The sequence below is a fragment of the Setaria viridis genome, chromosome 9, assembly GCF_005286985.2.
Source record: "Setaria viridis chromosome 9, Setaria_viridis_v4.0, whole genome shotgun sequence".
In the NCBI taxonomy this organism is placed as follows: domain Eukaryota; kingdom Viridiplantae; phylum Streptophyta; class Magnoliopsida; order Poales; family Poaceae; genus Setaria; species Setaria viridis.
In genome coordinates this window covers 39349770-39369996 of record NC_048271.2, presented here as the reverse complement: position 1 = coordinate 39369996, position 20227 = coordinate 39349770, and the positions used below count along the sequence as shown (strand labels likewise).

The 20227-nt window shown below is 48.1% G+C and overlaps 3 protein-coding genes across 3 annotated transcripts; 2 read left to right on the top strand and 1 right to left on the bottom strand.

The window, feature by feature from the left end:
- Window positions 1–298: 298 nt before the first annotated feature.
- LOC117839783 (shaggy-related protein kinase alpha) lies at window positions 299–4680 on the bottom strand. The gene is made up of 13 exons (XM_034720200.1): window positions 4276–4680; window positions 3365–3622; window positions 3185–3277; window positions 2787–2846; window positions 2389–2661; window positions 2205–2279; window positions 2021–2077; window positions 1808–1948; window positions 1499–1549; window positions 1312–1407; window positions 1147–1230; window positions 791–893; window positions 299–708 (listed from the first exon to the last, which is right to left on the bottom strand). Exons 1-13 carry the CDS (start codon window positions 4333–4335, stop codon window positions 647–649), a joined length of 1413 nt encoding a protein of 470 aa, XP_034576091.1. The 5' UTR covers window positions 4336–4680; the 3' UTR covers window positions 299–646.
- Window positions 4681–8600: 3920 nt separating this feature from the next.
- On the top strand, window positions 8601–10666 carry LOC117836653 (RHOMBOID-like protein 2). Its single transcript, XM_034716121.2, has 5 exons — window positions 8601–8992; window positions 9373–9536; window positions 9623–9786; window positions 9874–10127; window positions 10335–10666. The coding sequence occupies exons 1-5, from the start codon at window positions 8691–8693 to the stop codon at window positions 10444–10446; spliced, it is 996 nt and encodes a 331-aa protein (XP_034572012.1). The 5' UTR covers window positions 8601–8690; the 3' UTR covers window positions 10447–10666.
- A 7014-nt stretch (window positions 10667–17680) lies between these two features.
- On the top strand, window positions 17681–18031 carry LOC140221202 (uncharacterized). Its single transcript, XM_072290516.1, has one exon. It carries the CDS (start codon window positions 17681–17683, stop codon window positions 18029–18031), a length of 351 nt encoding a protein of 116 aa, XP_072146617.1.
- The last annotated feature ends 2196 nt before the right edge of the window (window positions 18032–20227 follow it).

The window sequence follows — 20227 nt, the reverse complement described above, 5'->3', positions numbered from 1 at the left end:
GTCAGCTCGTCGATACCAGATCTGGTCACACTGCACCTGGAGGGACGCAGCGCGTATTTATGCTGCATTGGTGGCCGTAAACGCAACTGTCGGCAACAGGTAGTTCAAGTCAAAGGTATCAATCATGTGAGTTTGAAGGTTCAGAGATCTTCAGAAAACGGAACAAACAAAACACAGATGGGATCTTGGAAGTCGGGACACTTGTATGATCTTGTCAGCTTACGTGTAACCATCCACTTGTGGCGAGCATAAAAGACATTATCGCGAAAAACACCGGTGGCATGGGGAGAGAGTGATGTGCGATAATCAAAACCGACATTCTAGGATTTCCAGCTAAGGAAGCAAGCACTCTGAATTCTCTTGTTCAGGATGAACCAGGTAATATAACAGCCTAAGTTATCGATACACATCTGGGGACACAAGATAAAATGCCAAAGGTACGAGCCGATTCCACCATGGGCAACAGGCAAACAGTAGGTTTGCCTCTAGGCTCACTCTTGGTGGCGCGATCGAGGAGCTTTTGGCCCTCTTTGCATCTAGCAAGGCACTGGCTAGCTATATCACTACTCCATATTGGTCCATAGCATGCCCTGCGCATCTCAGAAGAACTAACGGAGAAACAGGGATTTCCAGCTGTTCCACCTCTTCACTTCCTCATGTGTTCAGGAATGATGCGATGGACAAGCTCTATTGGGAGCCCTTCAAGTTCTGTATCCAACAGTTTCAGATTTTGGGTCAGAGAGAAGGGTGCAATGAAACATCAAAAATATTAAAAGCAGTGAATTGTTACCAGCTGCTGTGAAGTCGAACAATGGTGGCAGAGGCCGCCCATTTGGCAAGCTGACTTTGGGGTCCCGCAGCTCATCAAAGAACGGATGAGCACAAGCATCAACCTGGAAGTATGATTAACATATGTTTATAATCATAAAGTATCCGAGTTTTGAAGCTATCTTATTTTCCAAAAATAGAAAGGTCACTGACTCATGTTCATAATAATATGGAAGTGATATCTCAAAGATACTACTGCTTCAGATAACAATTGGCATATGTCAGAAATAACTTGTAAAGCTTAGTATCAATAGGGATACAACTATACTAATGTGACTTTACTAATTGGTACAGTTGAGATCTCAAATTAGTTCTTACAGCTGTGCAACGCAGATTTGGTGAGTACTGAAGTAGCCTTGACACAAGATCAACAGCTTCAGGTGGCATGCGCTTACCAAAAAGCTACATGTAAAACAAACTTAGGTGAGCCAGTCAATGGACCACAGCTGAATGAAGTACCACAGAGATCAGAGATCCACTAACCTTGTGCCAGGGATGGGCTTTTATCTGGGGGAACTTGAATTCAGAGTAATTTGGGTTCATGCACCTGATTTCTTCTCTTGTTGGAGTACCCAAAATCTTGAATAAGAAAAAAACCAGATTAATAAACATTCAGTTTACAAAGCAATGTCAGTGGATTTCATGACATAATCTGATAGCAGACACAAACCTTTATTATTTCCACCAGCTGATCAACACCACTTTCACCAGGAAACAAAGGCTGCAATTGGGGGACAAAATTAAACATCAACAAAATTATCAGCATATACAAGAAAAGAGTATCTTGATTAACAGTAAGCTGATCAATCAGTAATGTCCACAAAGCCCAAAACTGTGTTTTGCAGTTTATATCATAATCTTTAACAAAAAATGAGGTCAAAAGATTCTAAAATTGTAAGTAAAAGTAATTTCCCTATCAGAAAGTGGGTGACATAATTGACTGGAAGAAACATTAACATGTAGAAGTGAGATATTATACCTGACCAATCATAAGCTCAGCTACGACACAGCCAACAGACCAAATATCAATTGCAGTAGTATACTCCGTAGCTCCAAATATTAGTTCAGGAGCCCTATAGTACCGCGAGCAAATGTATGATATGTTAGGCTCACCGGGGACCTGAAATGGAGTTTTTAGGTTATTAAATCCATGAAGATATTCAGCGGAACAAACTAAAAGAGTGAAGCGTACCAATTTCTTAGCACTCCCAAAATCGCAAATCTTAAGTTGATGTGTATGGGGATTGACCTGGAAGGTTAACCAAGTTGCAATAAGAAGCATGTTCCAGCAGTTTGCATGAAACAGACTAAGAGATACTCATGCAACACTAACAACCACTAAAACTACCGCAAGAAAAGTGAACCAGGGAACTTACCAGTAGATTTTGAGGCTTAATATCACGATGACACACACCAACAACACGATGGATGTAAGCAAGCGCACGGCACATCTGGACAAGATGGAATAACAGATCATTCCTTAACATTCATTCCATGACAACCAATGAATCTAATTTGTTGGAAAAAATCTGATAGGTGAAACAGAATATCTTCACAAACCTGATATGCATACAACTTAACATAAATTATGGGTACACGCTGGTTCATCCGATTGTAGTATTTGGCAACACGATAAACCGTCTCAGATACAAATTCAAGTACAAGGTTGAGGTAAACTTCTCCCCTTTGAGTTGTTGAAAAGAAATGATGCTTCAGCTGAACTACATTTGGGTGGTCAAGTAACTGCATAGTTTGAAGCTCTCTATTCTTGTATCTCTTATCTTGTAACACCTTTTTTATTGCCACTGTATCACCAGTTTCCAAGCATTTCGCCTGTTCATACCAGATATGTTCAATTACTTTGGCCTTCTGAACTTTGGCCCCAGAAGGCCAGAATTTATGAATTTCCATTTATAGAAAGTTAGTTCTATGAGGCCAAATGATGGCAAATGACATACCTGGAAAACTACACCAAATGAACCAGTGCCAACAACCCGTTCTGCCATGTATGAGACCTTCTGTAAGACCATTAGAAACAGTATCAGTGATTCAAACTTCGAGTTTGACAAAAAAAAATATTCTAAAACAAAAACAATACATTCAGAGGAATATTTTCGGAAAGCAGAGGTTTACATCCATCACATAAAGTATATCAAATAACAATACACAAAAGTAGTATGGTGCTAGTGCAATGTAATCCACAGAGGAGGGTTTTTTTTCAAAAAATAGTGGCCTTGTTTACATAGCATGCAGGAAAGTTCAATGTAATGTGCTGTCATTGGTATTCAATGCTCTTTTTAGATAAAGGAATAAACAATTGGTATTCCAAGCAAGAAGGTCTAGGTTGATGCCTCACCTGCTTTGGCTTCCCATTATGACCTCCTATTGTTGTCACAATAATTTGTCCTGTCTCAGTTCCATTTCCATCAAGAGTAACCCCCTCACTTTCCTATAGTCAGAGAACACGGGACGTGAGTACCGAAAGTAGATATGGTATAGCTCGATTATATATGGAGTCAATTGAGATTGAAATAACCTTATCATTGTGGCCATCAGCTTTATCATCACTGATTGTCATATCATTCATTTCTTTCGGAAGCAGATCTGTTCCTGGTTCTTCAGTTTTAACAGGCTTCATGCTAGTGGATGTGCTTGCCTCAGCATCCCTATTGGATGATGACGAGGATTCTTGGTCTATTCGCATAGGTTTGTCATCAGTTAAGTGCGGCTCAATAACAATATCTCCTGCTCCATCCTGCTCAAATTTTGGCCTTTTGGAGCCAGAATCACCACCCTAACAATAGTAATGCAAATTTCAAAAGCAAGCATTAGCAGATGCCAGATAACCAATCAGAAACTGGTTATTCTTTAGTGATTCTTTAGCATTTATAAATAAAAAGAAAAAAGCCTCTTTAATTGTACAAACCCCATTTCCATATCCTTTTGGTGAATGGGAACCATTTCCGAGGGATTTTTTTTTTTTGAGCCAACAAACTAGCTAAAACCTGCCCTTATCCTTTACTAGTAGTGAAGTTTGGATGAATAGGCTACCATCCATTTTCTACATGACCCTACGAGGCTCACAATGCTAACGCATTGCAGTCATAACCGCATCTACTAGACCAACTGGAGAAATAAATACTTGAGCAGAAACAAACAAGATGTCGCCTTTAAAGCGCAAGGAGCCCAATGCCAAATCGACCAAAGCAAAATAAAGCCTTGCCACCTGATGAGGTAACAAGCCGTGCAACGCTTTTCTAAGACGAGTCAGCCGCAGCCAATGAGCCAAGCAAAAGAACGGAACGAACCACGCTGCCGCTGCAAGGGACGATCGGACGAATCGCACCGAAACGGAACCTAACATTTGCAGAGCATCATAAAACACCCAATGCGGGTGCCCGGCCCACGAATCGCGGTGGGGGGAGGGCGGGGAGGTCGAGCTCTTACCGGATCGGAGACGGACGAGCGGCCGGAGGCGATGCTCTTGAGCCGCCGCATCATATGCATCCTCCTCCCTCACCGGGGCGCCGGCCTACGCAGCCCAACCCCGACCCCAAACCCTAGCCTCGCCTGGCCCCGCCTCCGTCGTCCCCGTCGCCCGGCTCCTCCTCCTCCTCTTCCTCCGCCCTCGCGATGCAGCCTCGCCGCTGCCAGAGGCGGCGATCTGGGGAGAGGCGGCCCGCGGGGTAGGGCCCTGGAAGCTTCGCGAAGCTTCGGGGGTCGTCGTCGCGGGGAGCCAGGGAGAGGCCTGCGGTGAAAAATTTTGGGAGTGGGAAGCGGAGGAAGGGGGAGGGGACGGGGTGGAGGGTTCGCTCGCTGCACCACTAGATTTCTCGGTGCTTTTTTTAGCTTTGTGACTCGCGCTCTCTCTCCTCCGGTTGTTGGTGATGGTCGCCAAAACGGCAAAGCTGGGAGATCTTTGCATTCGGCTCCCTGGGCTTTTCGATATCATCGGATAGGGCTTAATTTTCAAATGGTTTTAGGGTTTGCTGTGTGTACCACCAACTTCCATTTTATTCAAAATGGATAGTCGTTTGTGCATTACCCACTTTTTTCATGATATAATTATGTGCATGTTCCACAAAATATCTAGAAAAGAAACAATAGTATCATTTTGTTCAAAACAAAGTAATAGATAATGCGTAAACAGGTACTCAAACATCATAAAGGAAATGAAGAATTATCATACCAAAATCTCCTCGACGCCTCTGCGACCCATCACTTCTACAATTTTGGCGGGAGTTTCCCTAAACCTATGTATTGTATGATTGGTCTCTTCTCACATATGACTTTTGACTTGTAATGGCATTGTACTCGACTAGCTTGGGTATACTTTTATACAACTAGCTATGCTTTTTATATAGGCTGAACCGATGTTGTGGCATCATTCTACAAATCTTAATTCACAAGAAGTAACCATTTATTTTATGCAATTAGATGCGCCGCCTATTCTAGTGCTATCGATGGCAAACTAAAACCGCCGCAGAAATGACGCCCAAGATGCTGCGACGGTTACACATCATCTTTAATAGTTTGTGATGGTAGCTTAAAATCATTGTGTTTGTTTGGGTACTATTAGTAATAACTACAACTCAGTTGGTGACAAATTACTATAGCGATATTGTTGCGCAATTCATTTTAGTACCATTGACGGTAGACATAACTCGCTACGAAAATAACAGTGATATGCTATGTAAAGTATCGGCCATTCTAATAGGATAGATTTAATTCATACCAAAGCAAAATTGGTGGAATACTATAGAAGATGATGTCGTGGTATGCTAACGTGCCGATCACTCAAGTTGTTTGAGAATGACCTTAATTCGCAGCGAAGTAATAGATAGGATACTATAGTGCCTTGACCACTATCAATGACTAGTAACAATAGTTGCAGTTATATCATTTACTATTTTATATGACATTACTTTTTGTGAGATGACATACATAATGAAAAATCGATCCTATTTTAGAAATATAATGTCACTTTTATACAGTTCAATGGATAAGCAGTCATTTGATTAGGTATACAGGACTGAATATGAGCTATCAGATCTGAGATGCTATAGCGTAGATATCATCCGATGCAAACTTTAAATTATACTCACTTCCTCTTGAGAAAGACTAAAAGTACATTATTCCACCATTCTTTTCTTTATTTTTATTTTTAATACTTTTTTATTCCTCTATTCCAAAGAAATTAAACGGCCACCGGAACATTTTCGCCCCTTTGGCAAGGTTCAGAGAGGTGAAATCAATGTGTGTGAAAGTTTGAACTTGGATACCAGGCAATGATTATGGGCGATTCCTCGAGATTTCGGGGTTCAAAGTGCAAAAGAGGCCCAGCCGGAATTTTTGGGCACAGGCGAGGTGAGTCCGCCGGTCAAAGCTCCCGGGTGCGAGCCCAATGATTGCCACCACCTCCGGGCCCCGCGCGCCGGTCCCCTCCCGCTCCCCGCCCGTCCGTTCCCCCGGCCCACTCGATCGGACGGCCGAGCGGGGCCAGGGCGCGCACTTGCGAGGCTGCCGCCCGCGCGGGGTATCCGGGCCGCGGTCTCCCGCCGGTCGCTCGCGATCTGGGCTCCTCTGCGAACCGGAGGAGGAAGCGCGCGCTCGTGGCGAGCACTCCGCGAGTCTCGCCACGCGGCCGGCCCAACGAGACCAACTCGCTTCTCTCTCTCTCTCTCTCTCTCTCTCTCTCTCTCTCTCTCTCATCCGGAACTGGAACAGAGAATCTCGTCGGACTTGACGCCGCCGATCTTTTTTTAGGCGAGGTGACGCCATTCTTAGCCGCACCTGTATCAACCATAGGAGTATATAGACTGGTAGTGGTAGAGTTAGAGTAGAGTATTCCAGTAAACACAGGCCAAGAACCACCGAAATATTGGTTGGACTGGACGGGTGTGGTAGCCTAGCTCTAGCACCTACACACACAGGAGGATCCGAACGCAGTCTTGCGTGAATATGCCTGGCCAACTCTATGGATTTTAGCGTCTGCTAAACTCTAGATCATGGTATTTTAGTAACGAAAGCAAAGCTTTTATTTTTACAACTCGAGAGAACCGAGTTTTGTTTTGTTCCGTGGATTTTGCTGTCGTCCATGCATGCGTTGCCGGGGAACGAGAGGACAGGGGCCTTCCACGGCGAAGCCCCATGCTGTGATGCTGATGTGCAGTGGTCTTCAGCAGGAACGCTGAAAAAACGCTCCAAGAAATCAAGAGCGTCGCTGTCGCGGTTCCAGACCAGAAGCGATGGATTAGCGCGGACGGAACAGCGCGTCCGACAATCATTAGGTCCGGAGGCCGGAAACTTCACCGCTCCTATCCCATCAGGGAACGGCGCATTGGTAGGACGGGCACGGGACGGGACGCGCAGATTGCCCGGCGGTGATAGTTGCAGGAGCGGCTGTTGTTGATTGCGACGAGCAGGTCACGCCGCCGGCCCGCGCGACCGACGAGATTTCGTCGGAGCGCTGGTGAAAACTGTAGTACTTGCACTGAACCTTCCACGCTGATGTCGCTGTGAAACAGTAAAAGCACGCACCCGGTTCTCTTCCGCCGCCCTGTGACGGACGGTCGCCGCCGCCGCCGCCGCCATCATGGGTCGATTAGCCGCCGGGATGATACCTCTGCCGCCTCTGCGTCTCTCTGCCTTCTTTTTTTGTTGTGTGTTCATGCCGTGGCTATTCTCTAGTCCGCAGTCACCGCATCACAAACTGCTTGAGCCACCACGAAAATAAGCTGGGCCGCGCGGAGGCAACGCGCGCGGGGCGGGCTAGAAAACGTCGCCCGTGCGCAAAGAGGCCAGGAGGACCGCTTCTGCCTGTTTGTCCTCCTCGATTTTTCTTTATTTAGCAAAAATAGATGCGAGTTTCAATATCATAAAAATGGATTCTACTGGGCCGTTTTGGAGCTAGCATTTTGCACAACAGGCCGCCCACTTGAGTCTTGCCAAACAAACACCTATGGTGAAGTTGTTTAGCTTTACATAGAAACGAAAATTGGGCTGCGGTGCACAGTGCACTGCCTTCATGTATCAGCTTGGCAGGGGAGTGATGTGGCCACGGAAAACTTGGATTCCTCATCGAGAGCAACATGCCCTAGTTTGCTGCTAAAAAAGAGGTCAGAATGCCAGATCCATCTGCGAGCTAATGACTTGCGATTTTCATTGTTTCTTTGAATCATGTGAATTTTTTTTCATCTGCGAGCAACATGGCCTAGTTTGCTCTTTGCTGCTAGAAAAGAGGAAGAGAGATCCGTCATCTGAAAGTGTAGGAATAGTTGGTTGTATTCCATACGTGTACAAGAGTACATATAGGGCAGCCGGGGTGGCATGCAAGCCTACCGCACAGGCGCGTGATTACATCCACAATTAAGGGACCTACTATATATACAATATGCTAACAGTGAGCAATATGGCTGGGCCGCCGAACCCCGCAGGCATGGTCCGTGAGGGCCGTGACAACACATGGTTCGCGCACAACTCACCAGCGCGTTTCCGGTGCCGCGTACCTCCCCGAACCGGCCGAACCGTGCTGCCGCGTCGCGCCGACAATGTTGGTCACGGCCAGCTTCGCGCCGCACGTTCTTCCACCACTGACCGCTGGGCCTCGCCTTGCCTTGCCTGCCAGCAGCCAACTCGCAAATCCACCAGCAGGACGTGCTGTACCAACGCGTCCACGCCACCACGCGCCGGAAACAACGCACGTAACTGCCGAATGGCGCCCACCACCGCCGTGCCGGGCCATTTATACACGCGCATCGCCTTTCCACGGCTCCACTACCACCACCACCCCCCACCACCAACGCCACGACGTCGCAGCCGTTTCCGCGAGATCGCTTCTGCAACGCACCGCACCGCCCGCCATGGCCGCCGCCGCGCGCTACGACGTGGAGAAGGGCGGGAGGAGCGGGGAGGGGAGCTACCCGCCGCCGCCGGAGCAGATGTACCCGCAGCGGGAGGGGGAGAGGGAGTGGGTGCCCTGGTTCGTGCCGGTCGTCGTGGCCGTCAACATCGCGCTGTTCGCCGCCGCCATGTATGTCAACAACTGCCCCGCCCACGCCGCCCCGACTCGCCGAGGCGGCGCCTGCGTCGCCCGCGGGTTCCTCCACCGCTTCGCCTTCCAGCCGCTCAGCGAGAACCCGCTCCTCGGCCCATCGTCGGCGACGTAAGCGATTCTTCAGTTACTGTTCCATATCTCCATTATTCGGTTCTTGACTTATTGATGATGGTCGCTTCGGTTCGGGCAAATCTGAAGCTTCTTCTATGGCTACCGATCAATCTACTAGTTAGAGATATAGATGGAACGATGCTACACACAAATCGTAACCGATTGCATAGAGAAAGGATTGCTTACCACGAGTGCCTCGTGGCAAATCATAACTGACTATCGGTCTATCCTATCTCTGAATCTCTGATTGTCTTCCCATTCTGACCAGCTTTACCAATTATCGCTTGGATACGAGATCGATCTTTTAGCATGTATTGTTCTTGCGATTGATGGGATGGTGGACGATTTCTCAAACCAAAAGACTTCCTTTTCCGCAGGCTGCAGAAGCTGGGAGCACTTGTGTGGGACAAAGTCGTGCACGAGCACCAGGGATGGAGGCTCCTGACGTGCATCTGGCTGCACGCTGGAGTTGTCCACCTGCTAGCCAATATGCTCAGCCTCGTGCTCGTCGGACTCAGACTCGAGCAACAATTTGGATACGGTATGTGCTGTTATAGGAACTACTCACCCCCATTGTGCCGGACTTACTAGCACTGTATCTGAATACGCATTCCCGTTTCCTTGCAGTGAGAATTGCTATTATCTACATTGTTTCCGGCGTTGGAGGCAGCGTGCTTTCATCTCTGTTCATCAGGAACAACATCTCTGTTGGCGCTTCCGGAGCTCTGTTTGGACTCCTTGGAGCAATGCTATCCGAGCTCTTCACCAACTGGACCATCTACTCAAACAAGGTGCATTTCTCCCCTACTCGGTACTACTCAGCCTGCAATACGATCAGTGTACTGAATGCAGTTTCGAAACTGAATGTCAATGTGCAGGCTGCAGCCTTGGTGACCCTCTTGGTCGTCATAGCCATCAACCTCGCCATCGGCATCCTCCCGCACGTCGACAACTTTGCCCACATCGGAGGATTCCTCACCGGTTTCCTCCTGGGATTCATCTTCCTGATGCGCCCGCATTACGGTTGGATGCAGCGCTATGTCCGGCCCTCCGACGTCAAGTACACCAGCAAGAAGTACCTGCCCTATCAATGGGTTCTGTTGGCCGTAGCTTCGGTCCTCGCTGTCCTCGGGTAAGCATCACATCACATGCTGGTGCCGCCTCTTCGGAGACCTAACATGATAGTACTTGCTTTAATATTAATTGTGCCATAATGCTAACCTAATGCATTCTGTCAGCTTTCACTTTCCCCACCAAAAAAAAGTGTGCTCTGTGACTCTGTCAGTTAGGTCGGTTTGACTAAATTTGAACTCATGTTTGTGCTGCGTAACCTGCGCAGATTCGCCATTGGGATGGGGATGCTTTTCAAAGGAGTGAACGCGAATGACCACTGCCAGTGGTGCCGCTACCTCAGCTGCGTTCCGACATCTAGATGGAGCTGTGGGAAGTGAAGATTAGTGCCTGAGACACTTTGGACTGAAACCAGGAGAGATGGTGCCATGAGAAACATTTTCGGGCAAGCATTTCGATGAATAGATACAGCTCATACTGTGTACATAATATCATCAGAACGTGAAGTTTATGATGTTATATGTTTACCTGATTGATCAATGATTCGTTTATTTATTCAGCTATATATTTTGAATGGAAATTTCATGAATTTGAATCTTCCTCCTGCTTTGTAACTTACATTCGCTGTCGTGTTGTCTGCCTCTCAACCATTTCCACTGATCACCGTCGCGCTTTGATAAGCAGTTGCCTTAGTCGTCAGTCTAATATAAACAAATCAGTTGTTGGCAATCATATGACGATCTGATGCGTGGAGTAGAAATTATTTTATCTTTGCATGAAAAAGTATCCGCGTATAAACTTTGCCAAAGTTCAACACTAAAAATTCAATCCTGTTTGGACAAAATGGGTTTTTCAGGACAAAACCAGGAGCTTGGGCATCACTGCTTTTCGGGGTTCTCCTTGTGCTCCAGAGGAAACGGGATTTCCTCCAAAACACTACACTCCAGATCGAACACGATCGCCGTGGCCGAGGAAGAGCGAGTAGCCGCCCAGATCCGTCACCCTCTCGCTCTCCCCGAGGTACAGTCGCCGCCGGTCCTGTCTCAGGTCTTGTGGCCCCAGCCTTTACACCGCAGGCGAGGACGGCTCGCGGTCGTTGAACTGGACGACGAGCAGCAGGTCGCCGTCGCAGGTCACCACGTGCGCCCCGAGCGGGCGTGGTGGGTTCAGGTGCAGGATCACGGGAGCGGTAAGAATAAGGACTCTGCTGTCTCAAGGGTGGGCCGTGGGCTGCTTTCCTTTTTCTTTTGAGGCCGGGGAAGCAATCCATTTTGATTCGAATTCGATTTCTTGGTATGTGGGCTATTGGTCCGTGGTGAAAAGTAAGGCCCAGGCCCACGGTCCGTGGGCTATTCGATTTCTTGCATGCTACTACTAGTAAGGGAGTTTTGGGCTAACTGTTTCCTCGGCCTATTGAGCTTTGTCGGCTCGGCAGCATCTCCCCGTCCATGGATAAGCTACTATTCCCTATATATCTACGTTTAGTTTTTTTTTCAAAATCAAAATTCTTTAATTTTGACCAACAATGTCATCCCAAAACATAATATATTTTAAATATAAAATAAAAATATTATATATTACAATAGTTGGTTTAATGATGAATCTACTAACAACATTTTTATGTTATTAGTCTTCGAATAGTCAAAATTTGAAAAAAAATAATTTTGAAAAAGTCTAAACGTAGCTATATTCTGAGATGGAAGGAGCACTGCACATAATTAAGCCTATTAAGTATTTGCAGTTCTGGGTCATTTTTTTATAAGAGCACGTGTATTTGTATTTGCAGTATTTATTCAGCTATATTTTGAATAGAAATGACTTTAATCTGAATCTTCCTTCCGCTTTGTAATTTGTATTCGCAATCGTGCTGTCTACACTTAAACCGGTAACTATTTTCAACTGATCACCGTGGTGCGTGCATTTGCGTTTTTACATTCATCAGTAAATAAACAAATCAGGTGTGGCGAGCAGATGACGGTCTGGTGCATAATGCATGTAGTGGAAATTACATCTTTGCATTTCCGTGAGAAAGTAGACTGGGCAAAAAGTAAACGTCGAAAGATTCGAGCGAATCTGAAGTTCAAGATTCAATTCAACGATGTTTCAACAAAATAGGTTTCTGAGGACAAAACCACGAACACGGCCACCACCGCACTTCACGGTTTTCCACGTGCTCCGGAGGAAACTTGATCTTGTCCACAGCTCTAGACTCGAAATCGAACACGAAAGCCCAGCTCCATTTCTTCCGGTTGAACCCGTGGTGCTCGAGCGGAACGTAGTAGATGCAGTTTCCACGGATCGCGGGGTGCTCCTTCGCCGAGAGGGCGAAGGTATCGCCGCGGCCGAGGAAGAGCGAGTAGCCACCGAGGTCCGTCACCATGTCTTTCTTCCGGAGGTCCAGCTCCTGCCGGTGCCGGTGCCGGCCCGTCGTGCTCACGCCTAGAGGCTCCAGGTTGTACACATCGGGGAAGTTGTGGCGGTGCCTGGGCAACAAGACAAACAGCAGGTCGCCATTGCAGGCCACGAAGTGCGCCGCGCGGGCGTAGTGTATGCACGGTGCCTCGAGGAGAACGGGTGGGGACGCCGCCGCGTCTACCCGGCTGAGGTCGTACACGGCGATCCTTCGCATCGATTCGATGCAGTACATCTTCCCGCCGTGGAACGCGACGCTCTGGATATTGTGGAAGTTGTACGTTCCTCCCTGAACGCGGGGCTCCAGGCGCCATCCTCGGGCCGCCAAAAAAGAGACCTTGTTATCAATCGACACCGTCATGTGCGGCGCGACGGACATCCACCCCGACAGTGGCGAGCCCAGCGGGTCGCCGGAGAGGAAGACTCGAACGACGAGGGGCATCGGCGGGAGGGCGATCTCGGTGCCGGTCCGGGGCTCCCACAGCACGAGCCGCTTGGGGGACCACATGTCGTCGGCCAGTGTGAGTATTAACAACCGGGAACTAAAGTGTCTTTTAAAATGTCTTTAGTTCCAGGGATCTTTTGGTTGGATATTCGAGAGATATGACTCTCCCCAATGGAACTACTTCTCGGTTTTCCACCGGTGTTTGGCCAGTACTTGCTAAGTTGCAGTGATAGTAACCACTAGTTGATGTTGCTGGTTACCAAGCCTAGGTAATAACCGCTTCGTTCACCCACGTATGATCGATGCTTTTGTGTTGTCACAGGACGTGAAGATTCCTTTCTAGCCGCTACTTCATCTCATCCCATCCCAACCAAAAGGAAAATAAAAAGAGAAATTGTTACCACCAAAACACCGCACGACGTACGGAGAGAGAGGATCAGAGGAAGATCTGGGCAGGCCCCTCGTGGCTGGCGCGGTCCGATACCCCGAACAGTGTGAACCGGAAACGCACGAGGGTGGATGATGGCCAAAGGCGACGGGGCGTTGCATGACAGTACCATCCGTCCTGGGTCTCGGCTTCTCTCGCCGGCCTAACACTATCACTTATCATCTAACTACTGCATCCATTTTCATGTTGAGTTACACCTCAATGTGTTATCAGCTCGCTGTGGGCAGCTGTCCGCTCTGCCCAAATCCGGCAACCAGGACGACGAGTGCGATTCAACAACCCATCGCATGTGATCGGCGGTGAGAGCACGCAAGGCGCGTTGACAGGACAGGTCGACGTGATGTTAAAAGGAGGCGGCAGCCAAGCCCTGGGCCGGAACACGATTCCTGACCCTCCTTCCAGTCCACAGAGTGACAGAGAACTGCTTCACGCCTCGCTCCTCGCAGCTCGGCGGAGGTGAGCGGCGGCAGCAGCGCGAGGGGTCACGGCGGTGGAGGCCGGAGGCCGATCGATGGAGGCGGCTGGTGGCGTGCCGCGGGCTGGGGAAGGCGCCAACCGTGCTGCCGACGATGCCGACCGTGGCCAGGTAGGATCTTATCCTCTCTTCTTTGACATAGAAATGTCCAAGTATCACAACGAATCAATGCATGATCGCTGAGGGTTTGAGCGTGAGGATTTCTGCTTATGAACGCACCAACTGTGTCAATGCTTCTGATGTGGGTATTGCAAGTTAGCTGATCTCGTTCAAATAAATGGCCTCTCGAACAGGAGCTTGGAGGCCGCCGGCTTGCCGCTGAGCGGGAGCTGAAGGCCATGGCATGGCCTATGATCACCTCCGCCACCATCTTCATGCGGGCGCTCGCCCGGAACGCCGTGCAGCCGCCCGCGTGAGTGTCGGAAGCCCGGGATGCCGGGGAGCAGCACCCGCGAGCTCGCCTCTACGGCCTCCTCAACACGGTCGCCTTCGCGAACGCGGCGGCCATCGTCGTCGTCCTGTGCATCTTCCTGCTGGGGGCGGCCCGCGCCGACCGCGCACTGGACGCCGCACGGGTCATGTTCCTCGTCGTCCTCGCGTCCGCCTCGGGGGTCCACTCCGTGGGCAGCACCGACAGCTAGGGCGGGGCGGCGGCGACGTTCATGGTCGTCGTGGTGACCGCCGCCGTGACGGTCCTCTACGCATTTGGGGAGCTGAAGGGGCTCGTCCTCAAGGTTGGAAAAGTTGTGTTTGGTGCGTAAACCAACCCCTTGCATGCAGCGGCGGTGTGTCCGGATGACTGATGGGTGGATTGGACGGACATGTATCGTGGAATTAGTCTACAGTCAAGCTATGGACTATGGTTCTGCTCCGTGAGTTGCTCCATGGCTGAGGAGCCATCAGCGCATCATTAATAGCCTGATTGGTTGGCCGCACCGAGCCCTAGCCAGCTCACCGGATGCAGGATGCAGCTGACTGGTTGCCTGCACATCGTGGTGAGCCTGGCTCTGCGTGTGCAAAAGCCAGGCTATCGGGAGACGCAGTTAAGATAAAAAACGTTTCCGATGGGCTTGGCTCACTGGAGGCGGATGGCTACTGGCTAAGGAACGATTAAACAAGTGATTTGTGATATTAGTATTTTTAAAAGGTGATTAAGGTTTAATGAGCTAAACTAAGAACTTTTACAATATGCTTACACACAATAAATATCATAATGATATTTGTTTATAATATTTTATCTCATGCAAGATGTACTCATGCGGACAACCAAATAGCTTATATATATGATGTGGCTGAATAAATGCAAACAACCAATCAAACTCATGCAGACAACCAATCAAACTCATATTGCATTTGCTGAGCTTGGCTAGCGGGAGCCTAGCTCCCAAATACGAGCCAGGCTAGGCTCAGCAGGAAACCAATCAAACTCTAAGCTTCTTATGTGTCGTGATATTGTACTCTGTATACAGGTCTGACCGGGTTTGTGAAACATGAGTGTGAGAGTGCCATGTTTGGATGAACATGCGATGTCTTCAGGAGAAATGCAAAACCACATATACATGCAATCACATGGCTTATCTCAACTGTTAGAGCAACTCCAGTAAGGACCCTACACAAACCCCTACTCAAAAAGTAGGGACGGAGGGGAAAAAAGCCCACTCCAGCAGGATCCCTACTCAGGTCCCTAGAGTAGGGAGGCACCCAAATCCCCCCTCCGATCCCTTCTCTCATGGGTAGGTAGGGAGGCCCCTACTCGGTCGTTTCTTTGGTTTGACCCACCCACTTTCGTTTTCCTCTCCCCCGCTCGCTTCTTCCCCGAGTGCCGCCGGCCTCCAGCCTCAACCACAGGCTTCGGCCAGCTTCCTCCAGCCTCCACGACAGCGGATCTGTTACCACCGCATCCGATTTGCTCATCGGCGGATCGATTCCGCCCCCACGTGCACCCCAATAGCCCTCTGCCCCCACGCGTTGTTGGAGCTCGGGGTCCTCCCTCCACTACCGGTGACACGACGTCATGCGTTCGCAAGCGCCGGCCGTCGTGCGGCCGCAACTTGTCATTGGACCCCGAGCACTTCTGCCCCACGCACTACCGGTCATCCCTTCGCCGTCAGTGACCCGGCCCTGAGCGTTGCTTGATTCTTCCCCATGCGCTACCAGCCTCGAGCTCCTCCTCCACCCCACGCGACACTGGTGCTGCACCCCTCCACAAGCTGACCTTGATTTGTCGCAAGGCACTTTTTTCTCTCTCTCTTTTTTCTTTCTATTTTTCAGTACCATTGGTATGTGTGGATGAAAATTTCTATTAACGAGCATATGTGAATTTGGATTGTGAACACATGAGCTTCTGAATGTGAATGCAATTTGTCCATCAATTTTATTTGCAATGCGCTTGATCTCTTCTGATATATCGTAGCAATAGACCAATAGTAGTTGTGTATTGTTTGTTCATTTTTTCCCATATATATGTTTAGTAGAACCATAGTACTCCGAGTCAGGTAGAAACGAGTACTGTAGTTTCCTTTGTAGCCACTGAAGTGACTGAACTGAACATCCTAACCAAGAATTGTTGGTCAGTTGTTGAAATGTACTTGACTGAACTGAACATCCTAACCTAGAATTGTTGGTCAGTTGTTGAAATGTACCTGCTAAGTTTAGTTTGGCAAGACTGAAATGGAAGTAGCCACAACTGCACTTCCAGTTTATCTCCACCATGGGTGTCATTTTTGTTGAGCTTAGAGTAGTACATGCACCCATTTAGTTTTGCTTATTCAGTGCGTAACTTCATCTCATCACCTGAGAAAGACAACTAGTACTTGTTGACAGTAACAAAATGTTTATTTCCACTATCAATTTACCTACTATGTTTTCCTGTTGCATATACAATTGGATAATTGAGTGCTCTGTTCATTAAGTGCCTTGTCAAGTTATAATTCTTAAACTTGCTGAAACTAATGACATTTTCAGATCTGCAGTTTTCAGAGAGTTGTGAAGATGGTGTTCTCTGAAAATGATGATCTCAAAGCTCAATTTTAGGAGGAAAAGGATGAATATGAGTCCAAATCTGAGTCTGACCATGATGACAATGATGACCTCATTGCAATTCTTATGCTTGCCAAAATGGACCATGAGAGGCGCAAGAGGAAGCGTCAAGGTTCAGTCCCTGGACGCCAAGTAGTTCCTAGGGACATATCTAGTGGCAATTTGCGCATAGTGGCTAATTATTTCGCAGACCCTCCAGTATACAATGCCAAATTCTTTTGAAGGTGGTTCAGGATGTCGAGAGACCTTTTCATGTGCATAGTGGATGGTGTGGAGGCACACAATGACTACTTCGAGTAGAAACCAAATGCATCAGGTATTCTTGGTGCAACTACTTTGCAAAAGGTGTTTAGATCATTTCGCATTCTTGCATATGATGTTCTAGCTGATTCAATGGATGAAGTTATGAGGATTGCATAGAGCACCATGGTAGAGACTTTTCACCACTTTGTGCGGGCTGTGGTTGAGGTGTTTGGGGAGTAGTACTTGAGGCCACCTACTGTTGAGGACACTGCAAGGTTGATGGCTATGAACACTAAGGGGGGATGGCCTGGCATGCTTGGTTGCATCGACTGTATGCATTGGAGATGGAAGAATTGCCCAACAGCATGGAAAGGGCAATACTCAAGACATGTGGATGGGCCAACGATGATCCTTGAAGCTGTTGCATCTGAAGATTTATAGATTTAGCATTCCTTCTTTGGTCTTCCGGGCTCTCTAAATGATATCAATGTCTTGCAAAGGTCACCACAATTTCAAAGGCTAAAATCAGGGACATCACCACCCGTGGAGTACATGGTCAATGGTAACAAGTACACCATGGGATACTACCTTGCAGATGGGATCTACCCTACTTGGGCAACTTTTGTGAAGAGCTATAACAATCCTTATGGGAACAAGAGAGTACATTTTACAAAAGATCAAGAAGTGGTGAGAAAGGATGTGGAGAGAGCATTTGGTGTTCTTCAAGCACGATTTGCCATGGTGAGGGGTCCTGCTAGATTTTGGGATAAGAACACTCTATGGTACATAATGACAGCTGTTGTTATCTTGCACAACATGATCATTGAGAATGAGCGAGATGAAGAAGTGGATTACGACTATGGTCAAGATGGTGGTGAAGTGTTGAGACTAGAGGAGTACTAACATCGTAATCCACTTGTAATTGAGGATTTCCTCAAGATACATCTTGAGATTGAGGACAAGGAGACTCATGTGAAGCTTCGAGATGATCTTTGGAGCATTTGTGGGCATATCATGGCGCTAGTTAGTATGATTCATTGTAGTTTGATCCTATTTTTTTGCACCATATTGCGATCCTAATTCTATATGACTATGTGGTTTTATGTTTGAAAAAAATAAATTTGAATTTCAATTGTGGTGTTTAAAATCATGAATTTAAATATGGTTCATTTGTATATTCATTATAAATATTTTTGTTTGAATTGTTGTTGCATAAAATAAAGATTATGTGTAGAGTATGTATGGAAATAGAAGAGAAAAATAAGTAGGGTCTGAGAAGTAGAGGCCCTTGCTTGAGTCGTGTGAAAAAGCAGGCCCAGAAAAATAGGGAAAGCCCTGACCCTGAAGTAGGGATTATTGCTGGAGTTGTTCTTAATTTCTCCCCATCCAACCATTGATCCACTACCTTGATAGAGTCGGAGTGCCCGATCTTTCGGTTAGTGGAGATAAATTCGACTTGGTGGAAGTAGACCCTCATGATTCGACTACGACGAGCGAACCCGAAGCGCCAATGCAATCGCTGAACCAACTTCCTGTGGTTACCAACCTTGCCAGCGCAAGATCAGCCTGATCACAAAGATCGATTCCTGTCCGCAATCGAAGAACGAACAAGAAAAAGAGGCGAGCAATCTAAATATCACTCGAAGGTGGAGTTCTGAATCACACAAGGACAACGCGTATTTGCGCGTGTTCGAGAGTAGCTAAAGCTAGATGTAAAACAAAACTCAAGACGTAAACAAAAGGGACTCCGACTAAATAAAGGGGATGCAGCCCCTGGAGTCCGGAGGAGGCGCCACGGCAGGAGGGGGGGCGCGCGCGACCACGGGGAGGGCCGCGGCTCCCAACCCTAGGCGTCCCACCTGGGCTGCCCTGTTGGGCCATCTTCTTATTCCGCTGGGCCTTTGTTCCTTAACAGCATGATGAAGTTTAATTTTCTCGCACGGGCCCGAGTGATTGGCCCAACTGGATGATCAACTGTAGGTGTCTGAGGTGGAGGAGCAACTGGAGGCGCCTGAGGTGCTGCTGGTGTAGATGTACTCGTGGTGTCCTCATCGTACCTATTCACGTATTTCTCCATGATCCATTTCACCGTTGATCGAAAAATGAATAGTTTGGATGGCTCAGGTGGTCACGTTTAGAAAAGTGAAAAATCCGTATTCCTTTCAGCAACCGTGCCTGTATCTGTACGCGAGTAAGAACTAACGACTCGTCGCTGGTACTTTTGGTTGTGTTTTTAGCGGGGAAGGGACGGTTGGGCCGGTGAGAAAAGCTTACAAAAGCTTAAGAAGGCCCAGCAGCACGGGAGAGTTTGGGCTTAACTGCTTCGACTATTGGGCTCGACAAGTTGCTGAACTTTTTGACGCAAGGTCGATGGCCCATCAGAAACAGTCGCCCACTCACCGTTGCAGACTCGCAGGGCGCGGCGGCAGTTCTCAAACTCGGAGCGAGCTGGACGGCGGGCACACCGAGGAGGCGAGGACGCCGCACGGCCGCCGCGTGCCAGCGTTGGCACGGGAGTACAGCTCTTCTGTTTCGTCATCAAGACAAGGACCCTGTCTTGTCAGATGCAAGTCGCGGCCGAGAGAAGGATCAATGGCACAACTCGTCCTTGACAGACGTCACGGTTTCGCCACAGGTGGCTGATCGATTCGAAGGCTAGTAGAATACTGTGCGTCTGTGCCGACGACGTAGAAACACCATTGACACATTGGGCGCTTACTATTATCACCATCTTTGCTTCGGAACTCTGAACTGAAAACGACATGTTACCGCACAAACCCCTGCAAATCGTGGTGGTTTTGGTGCTGATCTTTGCCTTTCTTTCTTTTTCGAGGGAGAGGTTGGTAGGTTGGGACTACTCCTTTTCACCATGGGGCAACACAATAGAAGTCAACTCAAAACTCAGAAGTCTCCTGGCTGACGACGTCAATGCTTCTCATGGCCTGCAGCACTTTCTTGATTTGGCCGCCCACTAAAGTGCAGGCCTGCCGTCCGGTTACACAAACAAAAATCCGAAACGCTCATCGGTTTTTTTATATAATATATATATATATATATATATATATATATAGAGAGAGAGAGAGAGAGAGAGAGAGAGAG

Excerpts from the sequence above, each read along its gene's own strand:
- LOC117839783 (XM_034720200.1), bottom strand. The coding sequence starts at position 4,335 with ATGCATATGATGCGGCGGCTCAAGAGCATCGCCTCCGGCCGCTCGTCC. Across the intron at positions 3,278-3,364 it reads CTGATGGCCACAATGATAAG|GAAAGTGAGGGGGTTACTCT; the intron begins GTTATTTCAATC and ends CTCTGACTATAG. Across the intron at positions 2,662-2,786 it reads CATTTGGTGTAGTTTTCCAG|GCGAAATGCTTGGAAACTGG; the intron begins GTATGTCATTTG and ends TGGTATGAACAG.
- LOC117836653 (XM_034716121.2), top strand. The coding sequence starts at position 8,691 with ATGGCCGCCGCCGCGCGCTACGACGTGGAGAAGGGCGGGAGGAGCGGG. Across the intron at positions 9,537-9,622 it reads CGAGCAACAATTTGGATACG|TGAGAATTGCTATTATCTAC; the intron begins GTATGTGCTGTT and ends GTTTCCTTGCAG. Across the intron at positions 9,787-9,873 it reads GGACCATCTACTCAAACAAG|GCTGCAGCCTTGGTGACCCT; the intron begins GTGCATTTCTCC and ends GTCAATGTGCAG.
- LOC140221202 (XM_072290516.1), top strand. The coding sequence starts at position 17,681 with ATGGTCAATGGTAACAAGTACACCATGGGATACTACCTTGCAGATGGG.